Source organism: Anomalospiza imberbis, chromosome 6, assembly GCF_031753505.1.
Source record: "Anomalospiza imberbis isolate Cuckoo-Finch-1a 21T00152 chromosome 6, ASM3175350v1, whole genome shotgun sequence".
NCBI classification, from domain to species: Eukaryota; Metazoa; Chordata; class Aves; order Passeriformes; family Viduidae; genus Anomalospiza; species Anomalospiza imberbis.
The window spans coordinates 10,971,694-10,989,919 of NC_089686.1; the positions used below are offsets into that span (position 1 = coordinate 10,971,694).

At 37.8% G+C, this 18,226-nt stretch overlaps 1 protein-coding gene and 1 long non-coding RNA gene across 14 annotated transcripts in view; one reads left to right on the forward strand and one right to left on the reverse strand.

Moving 5' to 3' along the window:
• The window catches only part of LOC137475269 (uncharacterized), a 19,229-nt gene extending 2,335 nt beyond the window's left edge, over positions 1-16,894 (forward strand). The window contains exons 2-4 of the long non-coding RNA XR_010999787.1: positions 1,797-2,061; positions 3,652-11,813; positions 14,110-16,894. This is a non-coding gene — a long non-coding RNA (uncharacterized lncRNA). The remainder of the gene's footprint in view (positions 1-1,796; positions 2,062-3,651; positions 11,814-14,109) is intronic.
• WDR20 (WD repeat domain 20) overlaps positions 1-18,226 on the reverse strand; it is a 48,572-nt gene that overhangs the window by 7,708 nt on the left and 22,638 nt on the right. For 3 of the 13 annotated variants that reach the window (XR_010999780.1, XM_068192386.1, XM_068192387.1), the window contains exons 2-4: positions 12,951-13,133; positions 6,919-8,196; positions 1,900-2,030 (exon numbers count right to left, since the gene is read on the reverse strand). Coding sequence is in view for 6 of the 13 variants with exons in the window: in XM_068192386.1 (XP_068048487.1) it covers positions 1,941-2,030; positions 6,919-8,196; positions 12,951-13,133 (1,551 nt within the window). In the remaining 7 variants the exon portion in view is untranslated. Of the gene's footprint in view, positions 1-476; positions 8,197-12,950; positions 13,134-18,226 lie in introns of those variants that run through there. The other 10 variants (XM_068192392.1, XM_068192388.1, XR_010999785.1 and 7 more) reach the window with 9 other exon arrangements.

The window sequence follows — 18,226 nt, forward strand, 5'->3', positions numbered from 1 at the left end:
ATGGAATTAACAAATACCCATACAATAATGGTACTGGTTTGTTAAACCATTTCTACTATTGCTGGTATGTTAAATAATGGGAAGTTATTATTTGAAAAATATTCCAGTAGTTTATTCTTGTCCAGAACTGTGATATTCCTGAAGTAATTAGGGTTACTATGTAACTAGAGTTACAAAGTAATCTGGACCGAAGCTTTGCATCTTCAAGTTCTTTATCCAAAGGATAAGTGTTTACCAGCAAAAGTTTTGAACTGCATATACTCACCAAATCACATATTAATCTCTAATGGACTAATAAAATTAATTTAATGAAAATGCTGAGGAAAGCACATACTGTTCATTCACATAACATGCTACAGAGAAATATTTTGTATGGGATTTAGGGGGATAGAGCCAAGCTGATGCCTGTCTTTACACAGTTTGTGTGTTCACTAAATGGGCTTTTAAAAGTTTGTATTCCATTTGCCTTTTTTCCCCTCTGTTCTGATAACATTACACAAAAGTGTAAATGCATAAACCATTTGACACCAGACCTTATGAAAGACTGTAGCACCTTTAGGGTTTCACTTGCAACTTCTCTTCTGTGTATATAAATGAGTTTTTCTCTTAACAGAAGTCACCATCAACAGAAAAAAAAAAAAAAAAACAAAAAAAAAAAAACAACAAATTCAAGGCTGGTAGAAAACCATCAGTAACTAAACATCTGTCCAGTGGCACTAGGTGAATGAAAGATATGCAGGTCCAAGAGGGAGAAAAAATTAAGATGCAACTGCTTGGGTGCTTGAAAATGCAAAAAGGCTTTTGCCAGCAGAAACCTGACTTGGCTCAAAAAATAGGACCTTAAGCTTCATTCAAGTAGTAAGGGCTCACAGGCTTCTAAACTGCTGTTTCTCTACTTTCCTCAAACTACAAAAGTCAGTAAGGTGTAAAATTTTCAGTTTAGAAAATAATGAAATTGAGATAAAGCAGGGAAAACCTCAGGGAAAAGGATGTGACTTAAGGCAACTCCGTATGAGTTAGCTGTAAAGTGACTGTGGTCTTAGCAGAAGAAAGGAGCCAAATGAGTTTGATAAGGTTGAGCAGCACCTACCTAAAATCCAGCTTCAAAACCCAGTAAATAACATGATCTTAAAAGTTATTTCCTTGAAAAGTTTGTGCAACATTATTAAAGGCAAGTAAAATGACACTTTCATGTTTCAAGACATATTTTGCCAAATACTTCCTCTGACCACAAAACCTGTGGAACCTGGGTTTTGTTTCAGGCTCACACTGACTATGGAGAAACTGGTTTGACCAACCAGTTCTTACATCATTGGATATAACTGGATGTTCCAGAAGCATTCAAGCAGACTTCATTTTTTCTTTCACTAGCCCCTATTCTTAAATATGCATCTATGTTGTATGTATAGATCATCAAAATGGTTAATGAATACTTTTGAAGTACCACAAAGTTCTCAAGTTTACATAAGATGATTGCCTCAGCTTTAGTCTACAGAGTATTTTTGCATAAGAGACAAACAAGAGTCCTCCCTGTCAGACTGGACCCAAAGTAACTCACTTTCACACTGAAATTCCTCAAAAGTGCCTCTGAAACACTTCTGTAAATAGCATTTGTTTGGCTTTTAATTGTTAACAAAGACTCACTGCTGCAAAAGTGAGACAATGCCTAACCCCTCAAAAGGAAGGACAATATCTGAAGTCTTCACCTAAATTTGCCCCAAGAAATTTTGCAGCCAAAGTTTTAGACTAGTTTATTTTAGTTCAGGTGAGTTTGATTCTAGAGTATTTTTTTCTAGACAGAAAATGCTTGAATCATCTGTATGAGCCATATCCTCGGGGCTGTAAATTCAGCAATCATTAGGTAAACACCAAGATCTAAAGCTGGAATAAAGAACATACCCTGCACCAGAGTCCACAGAGGAAAGAGCTCCTGTAGAGTCCTAGAAGGAATGACGACACTCTGCCCCAGCTCCTACCGGACAGGTGTGCAGAGAGAATCTAGATACAGCCATGTCTGTGTTCTGCTGAATCTGAGTTCAAACAAGTTTGAAAAGTGGTTTGGTGAGTATTCTGTTTAATGTTACTCTAGTCCTAAAAAAAATAGCTACCTTGAGTCATGACCTTATCAGCAAGCTTTAAACATCAAAACATCTGCATAGTCTTGAGACAAATTGAAACATTTTCTCAGAACAGGTTACAGATGTGATCAACTTCTTACTTTAAAGCATGGCAAGTTAACAGTTTCATTGTGGCCATTTGTTCAGCACAGTGTGAGAGCGTAAGACCACCTAAGCACTGCAAGATAAATTAAAACTCAAATGTGGAAAGGACTATTGAAAGTTATCTACATTTACAGTTCAATCACACATTTTTATTTAACATCAGTATACAGAGGACAACCCCAGCAAGTTATTTTGTAATGTCAAGTATTTAGTAAAGTTCTTCAGCTGTAACAGTGACAATAGAACAGCTAAAAATAAGCAGTATGAAACAAACATGATCTTCTTAAAATTATAAATATACCAACAATACTTCTTAAAGCTTAATTATTGCAACAGTTAAATTAACAATAGTTCATGTTAGAAAGGCTCTATGAAATTTATTCAAGTTGTCAAGAAATTAGATGGAAGTGTAAAAAGGAAATACATATGAATTTTACTTTTGATTTTCACTAAAGGTAGTCAATACAATTTTGTACAGTATCACCTAACATGTCAATCTTTAACAAACTCCAGTATACAGAATCATAAAATGCAGAAAAAATAGTTTAATCTTTACATGTAAATTGACAGTAAATTAACTGACACAAATTTTATTATTGTAACATAAGCAGGCCAGCATTTTAAATATTAATTTAGTAGTTTTATATTGTTAAAGGGGCAGACATATACAGTCATTCCAAGTACATACTCAAATTTTAAGAGGTGATAATTCAGAACATGGGTTTTCTAGAAAGTGTTTAGTAAAAGTCATGTTATTTCCTAATCCAGACATCCTCATCATAAAGCCTTCACAGGGTTATGATCTCTCCTGGCTTTACTGGAGCCACTTGTCACACCTCCTCACACACGCACACACACATACCTTGCTATAAATATCACACCAGTGTACTCTAGGTTTAATTCACCCTGATAATGTGGGTATGCCATGTGCAACTTTGCTATTGTGCACATTACAGAAAGCTTCAAATTTCAGCATGGTAACCTGAAGTCGTATAGCTGTGTTTCAGTTTAACTATAATCATCCCTGAAGTTTATACAGATACCGTATCACGTTGAAAGAAATCTATTTGATAGTACTTAAATACCAGCAATTGAACTTCAATTGTAATGATGAAATGCTCCTTTCCACTGAGGAAGAATTAGTATGTATAGCTGCTCATCTCACTCAAATATAGTACATGAATGTTTAAGTACTTTCACTAAAACAGAAGTCATACTAAAACATGATACTGTACTACAATTGTAGTTAACTAGAAAATTCAAGGATGTTATAATTTAAGTCTACGTTTTCCTGTACAATAAGTCAAATAAATAAATTCCACGTGCATTTGTTTTACAAAGTGGTAGGATGTTTCTCTTGCTAGGTTATACACTGCCATTTCACCTGGGGGTGCTTCTGGCCAATCTTACCTTGAGCTTTCTGACACAGGGAACTCACTGGCAACTTTCATTCACTTAAAATGCATTCGCTGTACAGACAGTGAATAGTCAGTTCTGAAGTCCAACACAGAAATCACATAAGTAGTTACTCTGACCACTGGGTTCAGAAAAAACTTATTTTGCACATCCAAGGACCACTTGGGGGTTTTGTGGGTTGCTTTTGTTGGGTTTTTTAAACTGCTTCTGCAGATCCTGTAATTCAGTTTGACGTAGCTATAAAGATAGCACAATAAAGTTTACTTTTGTTCCTTCCAAATTCTGTTTCTATATTTTCAGATTAATCCAACAGTTCCGTAATCCCGTTAAGGTTTCCCATCAGGGCCTGGGAAAGACGGGTGAGAGACAACAGCTAATTGTCACCATGTTGAGAAGAAAAGCTCATACTCTTGTTAAGGCAACCTATTTTTCTGACCGCCCTGAACCTTCTTTCACAGAAACCAGCTCACAAAAAAGAGAGAGAGAGAGAGAATAAAAAATTGAAACTAATGAACCCTGAGCCTATTCCAACTTGTTCCTAATTGAATTTTACCATTCACTTCACTTCACTGACTGGGAGTTGGCAAAGCAGTTCTGAAGTGCAATGCAAGAACAGTACATCCCGTGAGGAAGCTCAAGGTATGATTTTGTACACACCGAAGCAGTAATTTAGAAAGTTTACAAACAAACTGTCAAGACAACGTCAGCACTGTACAGACTATCAACTATCAGAGGGATCATGGCTGAAGAGACACTTCTGGATTTATTTTCCAATCAGGGCAGCACAAGCCCAACCAGAAAAATAATCAGAATTTGTCATATACTGTCAAATTATCCAGCACATGTTTTGATGGCTGTTGGAAATGAGAGGGAGAGGTAGCACTGGCTCAATGGAAATTACATTAGACACTGCAAGCCTCCTTTGCTTCTCCATCCAATTCTTTCTTTAGGCTAGCAGTGGCATCAAATTAATGAAGGCCTTCTGAGGCAATGATGGAAGCAGCAGCAAGATTCAGAGGCTTTTACTCTATAGAGCTGGCAAACAAAAAAGTGACAAAGCTTTAAGATCATCTGGGGAGCCATAAGTCAAAGGAAGACTAGAAATAGCAACTTTAAACCCCAGAGTAATGGGACATCCTAGGATAAAACAGCTGGTGAAACAGAAATGATGGTATATAACCCAGTAAGAAAGACATCACCATGAGTGTTTTATACTTTGACAATTCTCATTAAATAAAATTAAGTGCTTTCCTATAAACAAAAAAGATGCTCATAACGTCCTTCTGGCACAAGTATTTTCCTAATAAAGCCCTGTAAACATGCCACCAAAATTTAGTTTTTACCAGCAGAGTGAGCTCACTAGAAATGCAAGTGAAATCAGAAAACAAATTAATTTGTAAATTTCTAAGTAAATATATCCTAAAGAATATGGCATTTACATCAGTGTGCAATATATTAATTTTGAAAGTGATAACTTCAGCATGAAAATTACTTACCTGTAGTTAAAGTTTTCCATATTGGCCAATACATAAATCCTGATTTTTGGTACTGCATACTTTATCTCTGAAATATTTGAAATGTCATATTCCAAATCAAAGTCAATACACAAAAATGTTTAAGTTATACTCAGTCTAACAAAACCCACCTCAGCCACTGAAAAATAAATGTGACAGTGTAGTGTTTAATAGTATTCAAAGGAGTTTTAGAACAAAAAGAAATGTAGCTCACAGTAGCAATCTGAGGCACTGCTGTAATTAATAAGATGTGAAGTGCACTGAGTCACAAAAGCCTAATTGCTTTAATACCTTCATTTTGAGCAAGCATTTTAAATAATTTAGTGTTTTAAGGGAGTGATTTTTTTTTTTTTAATTAATGCTGGATTTGTAGTTCTCAGGCAAAAAAATACTTTTAGGTAACACCCTCCTCCCTTCTCCCATAAAGGGGTTTTCAATTTTACGTTTTAGATTCAACCTTTAAATATGCATTAAGATGCAGAACAGACACAGATTTTAACGCATACGTATGTTGTGACAAATATGATAAGATCTCAAAAAAGCCTACATTATACAAACAATTTCAAGAAAAAAAATGAGTTTTACTTACAAGTTTATAGTAATGAAGATGTGGTATCTAAATATATACAGTACCTCTACTTCAAAAGTCAGATTTATGAACCAAATGGTTAAAATCTAACAAACAACAGATTTTCATTTAGGTTGCTCAACATAGCATTATTCAGGTATTACCAGATCATTTCTCTTACTTCAGGTGATAATCTACATTCAGAAATTTTCACAAAAATAATGGTCTTTTTTCTCAGATCAACTCTGGAAATGTTTTCATAGCTGTATTCCTTTGAACTGTTGCTGGCAAGCAGAGCTATTGTAGCACAAAGTACTTTTTAATGTAAGAATCACCACATTTAGCTTCAGTCAAAATTTAGCTATCTATACATTGGACAGAAGAAAAAAAATATTATGTTCAAGTGCATCAACAACAAGAGTGAAAACTAGTAATAGATTAATGTAGGTTCAGCTGATGGAACAGGTGCCATCAAAAACACGAGCTTGTAGTGGTTGAACTGCCTTAACAAACCTGACAGGAACAGAACACTGAAACTACTGAGAGAAAGCTTGCAGGATTTTTCCTAACTTAAATACATAAATCAAAACCTGACTATAATTAGAGTTCTTTGATAATACTGATTCACAATTTAAGAGCATAAACTACAGTCAGTACAGGGCTCACAAATCTGTGCATAAAATGGCTGATGTTTTAATAAGAAGTGGTTTCACATTAATGGCAGGCCACCACAGAAAAGTATGGAGGAATAAAACACTTTGGTTTTCACTTTTTCAGAGGCTCACGTTTCTCATTAGACTTAGAAGCAGCAGCTTTTCATAAGCTACTCTCATTGGGAGTGCTTATCTTTTAGAAAACATTAGAAAGGATTATGATTATTTTAGTGTTTGACAGGTTTTACTTCAATTTTACATAAATAGCTTTCACCATATTGTGGTTTAAGTATAAGAACACTGATCAATAGTTTAGATGCACAGTATTTATTTCTTCTGCTGGAAGGCAACTATATTTAATAATTGTATCCAAGACACTTCAAATCATTCAGAAATATGGCATGCAGTATCCAAAAGTATGGCTCTGAGGATATTTTTTTACATTAAGCATAAAGAAATTTTATATTCAACATTCATTATATTTCAAGAAAACTATCTATTCAGAGTTCTAGCTCTTTGATGCAGCATTAAGGATTAAAACTTACCACTTTACCAGGCCTTGCCCATGTGCAAATAAATCCCTCCTGACAAGCAGTGACTATACAGTCTTCAAGAAAAATTAACACAGTCAGTCTTTCATGTGCTATCTTTTTACAGATAAGAGGCTCTAACAAGGGAACATCTTCCATTCGGGGACAGAGAGGTGTTCCCAAAGTTTTAGCTGGGTCCGTTTTGGTTTTAGTAACTAGGTTCAGTTTGTCACTGCTCTTGCTAGATATATGTCCCATGCTATGGTTTCTCTTGTGATCTTTCTCATGGTGTCTTTCCTTCCGATCGTGTAGCGATAAGGTTGCAAATTTACTAACGCCAGAAGCAATGGCACCATCCATGACACTGCTTTTACTGCCAGCATTTGAGACTGCAGAGTGTGGAAGGCTGTTTGACCGTGGAAGAGGAGGGGGTACAGAGTTTCCAGGTGTGGTGATACTGTTTCCATTACTTCCTGGGTTAGTTCCACCACTTCCTGCAGGTGGACTTGTGGCATTCATGACATTTGTATGTGTCCTTGCTCTTGAGAGAGGTTGGTGGGGGAAGAGGATATCTTCTGTAAGATCCCACAAACAGAGCTGTGTGTCCTGGCCTACTGAACCAAATCTATATGTAACACTTACTGGACGACTGTCTGTAGAGTTCCTTTTGGATAGTCTAGATTGCGTGCTATTTGCTCGATCTCTGCCAAAATGAAGGTCTTGGAAATCCTCATCACTTCCGCTAAATTCCATCGGGTCACTCTCTTCTACACTAGTGGTATACGGATCAAACGCAACGACACTGACCCACGATTTATGTCCGTGGCCTCTCGCTATAACTCGACAGTCCACGAAGGACCAAACTGTCACCAAGTCATCCTCTCCGCCTGTCACTATGTATTTCCCATCAGGGCTCCAACACACACACAGCAGTCCTCCAAAGTAGCTTTTCATTGTACCATGCAATTCCACCGAATCAAAGTTAAACACGCGAAGAAAACCATCCTGGCTCACACACGCCAAGAACTTCCCGTCGGGGGAAAAGGCAAATTCATTCAGGGCACCCTCACCTACTGTCCATTTAAGCAGAGGGTTTCTTGTGGATTTACTCTTGCAAGTATGCACTGCAAAACTCTCTCCTTGTTTAAGTAGCTGGTAGTGCGGGGCTGTGGTACCACAAGTGTGCTCCACGTTATACAAGTACATATTGCCACTGGAATGAGCTACTAGGAAAAGGCTTTCCGAACCTGGTACCCATTTTACACAGGTTACTCGGGACTTGTCTATTAGTCTCTGTGAAAAACAAAGAAGATACACATCAGAAACTCTGAAAATTAAAGTTTTCATGATTAACTGTAAATCTGAGCTTTCTGGGGGATGAGGAGCAATACTTAAATAAAGTGAACTTAACTTTCTAGACCGGAACTATGTCAGTTACTGTATTTGCAAAAACCTATCAGGCAATAAAGAGGGAATTATTTTCAGACAAAGTGCTTTCAAAGGTTATTATTATGATCCAGTCACATTCCAAAAAGACCATACTTCAGTCGAGCCAATCTGTTATGAATCTAAAGGCAGTGCTCTTTGGTTTAGTTTTTCCTGTGTAGGTTGAAGAGCATGAGAAGGAAACGAGAAAACATTGAAGACACTAAAGGGAAAAAAGGCAGTTACTCATTTGTATTATACAGCAAACAGCTTACAAATCAACAACAGTAAATTTAGGTAGGCTCTGATTTTATCTGAAATCACAAAAAAAATCCAACCTCTGAAAAAAAAAAAACTAGCAGCTTTTACTGATTCAGGGAGCAAAGGCTGCATACACAGTGACCCTACTATCATGTGGCTGGAAAGTCAGTAGATAAATGCACATGGCTGAGTCAATTCACAGAGTACCACAAACTTTTCACCTTGGAATCCCCCTTGGAACCTCCAATTATTTTTCTTTCAATAGCCAAGGACCTGTCAATACCCTGTTACCATTTGATTAAGCACATTCCTTTAAAACAAAATGTTTTAATAGAGTTCATCATTGCAAAAGAATGCACACGTATTAAACAAACATTCCTGGTCATGTCTTCAATGCTCTAAGAACTGAGAGGTAAAGTTTGACTCCTTTGACTACTGTAGTTCTGGTGGACTTTGCAACTTACCATGTTTTCCATGGCACCACTCAGCTGCAACTTGCAGACAAGTAATTCTTTACAAGCACATTCAAGACTTGGATTTAGTATATCGATTGTAAGCAGAAAGAAGAGCTGAGCTACACAAAAGGCAACAGTGCAATACAAAGAGCCTAAGGAATACCAGAACAAATTGCAAAAGCCCGAAAAACAAAGAAGAAAGAAGAATCTCCCCCCAAACCTTGCTATGCTGTTTATCACACACAAAAACATCCAACTAATGGATAACACATCAACTGTTATCTGTTGTGGAACTGTCACTAGAAAGCAGCACCTGGCCTTTAGATTACACTTCCGCTGCTGTCAGCCTCAGTATAAAGCCAGAAAGTCCCTCTCCTGTAATTTCTCACTGGTTAAAATAGCCATGGTATATTTGAGACCTGAGAGATATAACTAAATATGGCAAAATTCCTTCATATGGAATAGCTTGAAAATAATACAGTCTATGATTCTATTGTGATAGTTTAACTAATATGTTGTATATTCACTGATATATATCATGCAGATCTCAATAATGATGGTATCAGAAACGTTGGAGAGAAAGTTACCTGGCACACACTAGGAGAACATGGGCAGGGAACGCCAGCCCAGCTGGTTTCCTGTGGGCACCAGTCTTCTCATTCCAATATGGTGACAAAAGCAAAATTTCTTGCTCTCTACTAAAGCAGCTCAATCTGACATACAACCTCTACTTGTAAGAGCACCCGCTCAACTTTTCTACCAGAAATGGCACTTTATGTCCATAACCATGTTGGCCTACATGATCCTAAATACTGCAGAGAAACTCTGCAAACCCGATCTTTACTTCAAGGAGGCTGTGAAAAACAGAAGATTACAATTTGCAATGAGAACAGAACAGATCAGCTCAGGGAGACAAGATGCAGAGAGACTCTGACATGTACAAGTGACTACAATGCATCCCCTTCTCAAGATAAAAACTCTGAAGTTATGACTTGCAGGAGTTTTAAAAGCTTTCAGCTAGGTTCACAAAGTTCTGCAGCACAACAAAGCCCGACCTGCAGTCAGTAGGAGCAGCAGATTCATTACAAGAATGGTCTGAATGCAGTATCAGCACATCACTGAGGGATGTGAGATAAAGAGCTTATGTTCAGTTTGATGGAAGAATAGTAAGTGAAGAAGTTTCACTCACCAGGCAGAAACACTTGCCAAGATTATCTTGGTCATGTTTTGAAGAACTTGAAGGGACAAAACTACAGGCACAGGCTACACACAAATGACTGAAAAATCTGAGGCAGTCAAAGAATATGTGTTAAGGTCTTACACAGCTTTGGCAAAGATACAGGACAAGTTTATAGGAAAAAAATGCAGCTCAAGGCTTGCGTTTAAATTAAAAAATGATTAAAAAGTAAGATGAAAAAGCACTGGCTAATTTGATAATAACCAATTACCACCTGGAAACAACTGAATCTGTGAGGTATATTTGACTGGTTTGGGCAGTAAGAAAATATCACTGGCTTAATTTTGACTGGAAGGAGCTGGAAGGAGTACCACTGTGGGTACAGATAGATTTATGTAGGCAGCCACAAGCTGCACAGTATCTATCACTCACCTCAGCCTTTCAAGTCCCTATCATCCTCTACATCAACAGAATTTAAGAAAAAAAGAGTAACAAGTGAAGACCCTGCTAGGGCTATTGCATTTTATGCTCAACATAACCGACCATAACAGGTTGATTTATTTCATGTATCATATATATTCTGATTGCTCTCCCACAGCTGATAGTCAAACCAGAGCTTTGGGCTACGTGAAGCACCAAATTACTCACAGGACAGGTGGTGAATTCTATTACCTCCAGCATGAGTACTGATCTGTAGAACATTTAACATTCATTCAGAGCACCTTATGCCTACGGTTATTCCTAAAGACTATCTAAACTCAAAATATATTCAAAATCCAATAGGTACCTTCATTTTGAAGCAAATTAACTGGTTCAAACATCAGTGCTCACTAATGTTTCTCTGAAAGGGGCTTTAAATACAAGCCAGAACTTACAAACACATCTAGGGCAAACTTCAATACTGTAATTGACAGAATAAAAATATATTTCAGTTTTAGCATTGGTTGTAACTGCAGATAAGGTCAGCATAGGAAACAAGAATTTGTCATTTAACTGTAGCCTACCGTGTGCAGTTTTGGTAGGACTGAGCAAATCCTTACATCAGCTTGGTAGAAGAGAGATCACCTCATTTAAATTTCCACCAAACTGTCAAAGGGCATATTTCCATCACACTGAAGTAATCTGACAATAGCACAGACAAAAAGCAATACTGGCTGATGGAAGTGGCTTCAGTGCTTCCAGCATTTGGGGAATACCACAGGAAATATTCAGCCTGCAACACAGCTCTGCACTGCAGTCACCAGATAGTAAACGCCTGGAAACGTGCACTGGGCCTGGATATAAGTATTCCACCAGAAGTTTTTCTCAAAGGAACTATAGCTCAGCTACAGGAGTGGGAACTACTCTGTGATATGAAACCAGCTGTTTAGAGTACGTCTGCTAGCCTTCTTAACACTTACAATATTATCGTACAAGAATAAATACGACAATTTTTGTGGGGGGTGGGAGCGGGTGGTAAGACAGTGCTAAAATTAGCATTTCAACTACTTATACAGAGGTTTTTACCAACAGACAAAAGATTCATTAAAAGATTCTCCAGCACTATTTCCCACTCAACACAAGCAGAGAATGAGCAGTTGGGACAAGGCCAGGTAGGAAAAAAATCGCCCCTCTTCCGATCTACGTGTAGCTACTTTTAGAAAGCTGAGGAGGAATTAGATCTAATTATCCAACATCCCCAGTGAGAACAATACTTCAGTCTTCTTTGTACAAGGAAGGAGGAAGGCAAAACATCTCTCTGAAATGAAAGGTATACTTGGAAAGCTGAGCAAGGTTTAATTTCATCTGTAAAGTTCTAATCCAGATGTGAAATTTCCAAAAAGAAAAGAAGAACAAACAAACTAAACCAACCAAGGGACCTGCAAACCTCTCTACAGAACTGAATTTAAACAAAAAAGGAGCAGAAGAACAATCCCAAGAAGAAAATCACCTCCCCCAAACCACCCAAATTCCCAGAGCTTATCCTCTGCAGAAAATGCTCTCACAAGTTATCCCAATTACTGGATTTCTTTCCTTATTAGCATCTGGACACTTACTGCTCTAAGAATGTCAATGCTACCAGCTACTCAGAGCCAGTGCTCCTGTAACTTGGCATTAGTGCTCCCCATAGTACTCCTTCTATCTTCCCTTATTGCATGGCAGCAGAAAAAGCAGATGGAGAGTTTCCTTCTGAACATCCCATGGCCAAGACATCATAAAACCTCAGCATTTCTGTGCACTCAGCTTTATATCCTGCTCTTATCCAAGGAAGCCTTTAGGAATACTTGATACAGGCAGTTTCTGCTGTAATGTCCCAACCATAAAAATGTGTATTTTTAACTTACTTAATATTTTGACTATAAAATATGAGTTAAATAGCAGCTTAACATTTTCTTCTTCATTGGCAATCAGAAGCCTCAGAAACAACTGAATTCAGAGCACACACAGCAGCATTTAGACTTGTAGACCTTATTTCCATCTGTAAACTGTCCTCAACTCCAGTTACAGTATTACCCAAACTAGAAAATCCTAATTTTTAATCTTAAACCTCACAAGATGCCTTTATCTTTCCACAATGAATAACATTTTTATGTAAGTACTCCAAGCCAATGGAACAGCTGAAAAACAAAGACAGTGACTGAACAATAAGCTACACAGGCAAATGGAGCCACATCTACTGAACTTTGAAAATCTAGGAACTTCAATATCACAGATACATTGCATGCAACAATATTAAGATTTTTACTTACTTCCTCATTAAATAATTTGCTAGTTTCTTTTTTAATAGGGTCTATAAGTTGGACCTGGCCTGCAGAGAAGCCCACTAGAAGAGACACACTTTCTGCTGTGGCTGTTAAGTGATTGAAGTCATGGCATGTAGGCTGTGTTCCTTTGTATATCCTTTTGTCTATTGGTTTACTCAAGTCCGCAGCCTGCAAAGAGAGCAAACAGAATTCAGACAGTTTATCACAGTATGTGCACATAACCACATCTGTTTGAAAACAATATTCATACCACACAATTTATGCAGTCACAAAACCCTGCTTTAAAAAGCAGCTCTGCATTTATGAGACATCTGAGATCTTATCAAAATGTTTCTCTTTATATTAAGCAAGTATACAAACTACACCTGCCCTTGCCTTTGCACTTACAGCACGTGACAAACCAGTGACAACCATTCCGTAGCACAAAGGCTCCTGTGAGTCCTCAAGATACCAGAAGGCTTCTCCTGCCACAAGAGCCATCACAGAGACAAGGTATCATCTACTTTTCTAGTAGCGCTTTCCCAGTATTGAGTACAACCAATTTTGCATTAAAAATACCATATTCTCAATCACATAATTCTTCAACTGTAAGGCTATCCTTCAACAACAGGCAAACAAATTATATTGTTCTCCATAATCACAAAAAATTATCAACCAGCTCCAACGAGAGCATTTTCTAGGAACAGTGATTCAAGATACTGATACTGTGATTGTAAAATACATTTTACACCAGTGAGCTACAAAATCATTTGCTTCTCAAAACAAAACTCAAATATAGCTCAGACAAAATAAGTGATAACAAAACTGAGGAATTTCAATATAAACAAATTAAGATCTAGCACTAAGTGTCAGAAGAATCAAAAGGAACAGAAAAGTAATTTAAAATGCTCCCTCACTTGTGTCAACCGTGCTTATCCCCATATCACTTCTGAACAGACAACTAAATCTTTCATCATCCAGAGATTAAACCCCACACAATTAATATGTAAGATCATACATCAGGTTCAACCTTGTTTTTTAACCTCCCTATTTACTAGGTTCAGAGTCTGTAATTAGAAAGCTGCAGGTACTCAACAATATTACAGGCCTCAGATGTAGCTGTGATTTGGGGCTCAGATTCTAATTTTGATATATACTTTTTCAGTATATTTAGTCAGAAGAAATCAGGCCAGCAATAAAAGAGAAAGTAAACAAGGCTTCACATAAAATAGAATTGCTCCAGAGTATTACACATGGGAGGACAAGGACTGAAGAACAGCAGATCTTTGGTATTCATAAAGCTACACATAGAGAAACTAGACTTGTCAGTAGGGAAAAATCCTAACCAGCTACACAGGTAAGCCATTTCCAAGGCAAATTTAACTACAGGATATGCATGACAAGCATTTATACACAACAATATTAAAGTTGCACTTATGTTTTGCAGCATATATTATAAACCAGTTTATTCAGGTGCACGGTCTCCTAGTTAAAAACTCCAAAATGAGATGATGTATTACAATTTCTAAAGTCAGCAGACTAAAAAGTCCTTCCCCAGAGTCCAGAGATCCATTTTAAGCTGAAAGAGAATATTACGAATACCTCTTCAAGGAGAAATTAAATAGAATACTAGTTCTACTGGGAGATGGCAGGATAATGTGCATGCCTGCCACAGAGCATTCACTAGCTCACAGGCTGATGTAAATCTGTGATTTGAAGTTGAAAGATCAAATCCTAAAGGTCTTGCAGTTACATCTTAGACTGTGTAACATTCCTTTGTCCTGCATCACTATAAACAAGTGCTGGCAAGAGACAACTCTCAGAATTGGGGTAGCATTTCTACCTGGAAGAGCAAGCTACACAACCACATAGCCATGCCACAAATAAAGCAGAATTAAAGCAAACCTATGAGACTCAAAGTTGTCTCCTCTGGGCAGAATTTGCAGCAGGACTCAATGCCTAAGAACAAAGATCCAGTCTAAAGTAAATACGACTTGGCCTGAATCATACTGAATGACCAGAGAACCACAAACTGTCCCAGCCAGCAGAGGATACAGGCATTACCACCTTCTTCTGAATCCTCATTGTCCCTTTAAGCAGCAAAGAATCAATAGGTGGTTATGTTCAAACTATACTTGCTCTTTTGTCTGGGTGAGATTTTACATCACTAGCTTTTGGTTTTGTTGCCCAACAACTTTGGTTGTGAGAAGTTCCCCATTTCATGAAACTGTGTGGTAACAGACCTAGCAACACATGAAATTCTGATAAATTAAATCTAAGTACAGACTTCACTGTGCTTATTCTAGCTGTTCTCTGGGAACCAGATGGCAGTGAGAATCTGTCTGAACTTAAATGAAGTATAAATAAACTAATTCAACCCAGAATTAACCAGGCTTCTACTGACAGGGATGCCTCGCCTTTTATTTACATGCAGCTACTGCTTTCAGTTACAGCACAGTTGTCTCATAGAGATAAGTCAAATCTGCAAGCACTAAAGTACTGCTTTGGTTTAGATCTCTCTTAACTGAAAGAGAGAAGAATCAATGGGCACAGGAACTAGGAGACATTTTCTTTATTTCTGCATGAAGGTTGCTATTGGATTTTGCTAAGAACAAGAAAAGTGCTTACTCATAAAATTCAATCACACATGGGGACTCAGTGTTTCATCAGCTCACCACTTAGTCCATTTGCTATTTTGTGAAAAATGTGATTCTCAGAGAAATGCTTTTACACGAGATCTTGTCCATAAAAACTGTCAAATCCTAGGATCTGCCACTCTTTACTGAACGGGGTGGTATGAACTGCCCCCCACTTAGAAGTGGTGATGTACTTTGAAAAAACCCAGAAAAACCTTGAGATTAAGTGTTGCCAGGCATGGAGATTAAAAGCACAGGAGCAGACACCTTCACCACAGCAGCTGGCAGCAAGCTATTTGCACACTTCCTGTCCCAATGCCTTTAAAATTTTCTTCTGAAAAACACTCAGCACTATTCCAGCCTGTTCACCCCGCGAAACCTCCTCAATTGTGGATGATTCATGATGAGAGCAACACTTTCAGTAATCACAACTGAAAGCAGAACGGGGCAGCTGATGCAAGGCAAGGAATATCAAGAGCATCCTTACCTGTACAAGCCTTGAAGTACATCTCAGGTAATCAAGGCTCTGAGACTGGCACCTTGGCCAACTGATATCTGTGCTAAAAATCTGTTCCTTCCAACATACAGAGGTACTGTACCCCCTGGGCAAAGAGCCAAGGAATAACAGTTTTTGGGCAACAACAGGAACCTCACACACCTGTATAAAGCCAGTGACAGAGCTGAACAGAATTGCTGTAACTTGAGCATCAACAGCTTCCAAGTCCTGTCTCTGAAGAGGTTAAAACTCTACCTTAAGAGAACCTCACACTTGCTCACAGAAGAAATACTGAATGTTTAGGTTTGTGTGATGAAATCATACTCTAGAAATAAAACATGAACCATATAACTGTTTGGAGGACTTCCTATTCTTATTTAGTTAACTCTCACAGCACACTGTTTTAACAAAACTACTCCCACTCTGCTGGGGAGGGAGGAAAAAAAAATCTAGCAGTCTAACAGTAGCCCATTCACCCTGAACTCATGACTTCCAGTAGAAGGGCAGTCAAATGGAACATATTAATCACAGCTTTAACTACATAAACATTAAGAAAAAAATGGCAGGAAAAACCCAACAAAAACAGTTTCCTTAGTCTGAAGCAAATTTTAAGTATTCAGATTCTGATGTCTGAAATATCTGATTAGGATGGGCATCAGTAACCTTGGTTCTGTAGCTATGTGTAATTCTAAGGTCAAAGCCAAAGATTAATATCTATCCAAGATTTATTTTATTGATCCAAGACTTAGAGGTTTCATAATAAGATTGCCTAAACAGTGAATCACATTAGTTTAAGTCAGCATTTAATCACACTCTTTGACAGATGTTATTTCTTCCTGTATCTTTTCCTAACTTACATTTGCAGCTTTCTGCAAATTTTACTTGAATGAAATGTGTCATACATGTTAGAATTCTTTCCAAGCTGAAAAGATTGCCAGGATATTAAATTAATTACTTTATTAATTTATTCCAGGTAATTTCAATTCTATTCATGAAAAGGCTTCCATTACATACTTAACAGTATTTAATATTACATTTGCCAAGAGACTGGCTTTCAATGGGTCACAGCTGTAAGTGAGATTGAGACAGAATAGTGAAGCATTTAATAAAAATTTTACTGCCAAACACTCCTCTTAAGAAAATCTCTCTTGTCCAGAGAATTAATTGATCTTGAACAGATTACAGATTGGCTATGTAGGTACAGCTCTAGTGCACAATGAAAGAGAAGACACACAGAACCAAGACAATGTACTTTTGAAAACAATTTCCTCAGTGTTTCTGGAGCTTGGAATTTGTAACCGACTACCTGTAACTTGCTAGCTCTTCCACACCTTGCTCTCTAGGGATTTAATGGTCCCTGGTCTAGAAACACAATGATTTGAGAAAGCTGTGCTTAATGTGCTTAATGTTTGTGTTATAATGCTGCACAGGTAACAGAAGAAATCAACTCTTAGAATTATTACTAAGTGAATTTCTTTGAACTTAACAGATGCTCTTTAAAACTTGGCTGAAAAAGAGGCAAGGCAACCCTTGCTGGAGCCCTCTGCTTTACACAATCTCCTGTGAATAGCACAGAACCCTCCCTGACTTGCTCACTGCATTAGCAAGGACAGGGAAAACTAAACTTGTTTATTCCTCCTCCATGTCTGTGCTGGTCTCCTCCTTCCTGCAGAGCTAGCCAAGGGACAGGGACCGCTGAGGAACACAAGAAAGCAGAGCTACCCCAGGCACTTCTGTAGAATTTTCTGGCCAACTCCATTCCTTGTTTCTGTACACAAGTTTCTGACAGAAATAATCAATACGTCACATTCTACTTTATTACCACAGGAGTGGACTTCCAGATTTCTTGTTTTATAGCCCAAATACAGATCACTTAATACTAGCAACAGAATAATTTGAAGTTACATCACTGTTGTTTCAAGCTGATCTGATCTCACAGCTGACCCTGCTTGGGCAGGTTAGACTGGAGACTCTCAGAGGTTCCTTCCCACCTGAACAGCCCTGGAATCCTAAGCTTAGGATCAATCAAAACAGCAGCAACAGGGCCACTCCCAGCTTACTTAACAGGTCTGGTTTGCATCTTAAAGGAAATTCAGGAAGCAAAAAAACTCCAGGAATAAGTTGGTTGTCTTTCCCTATAAAGACCACTG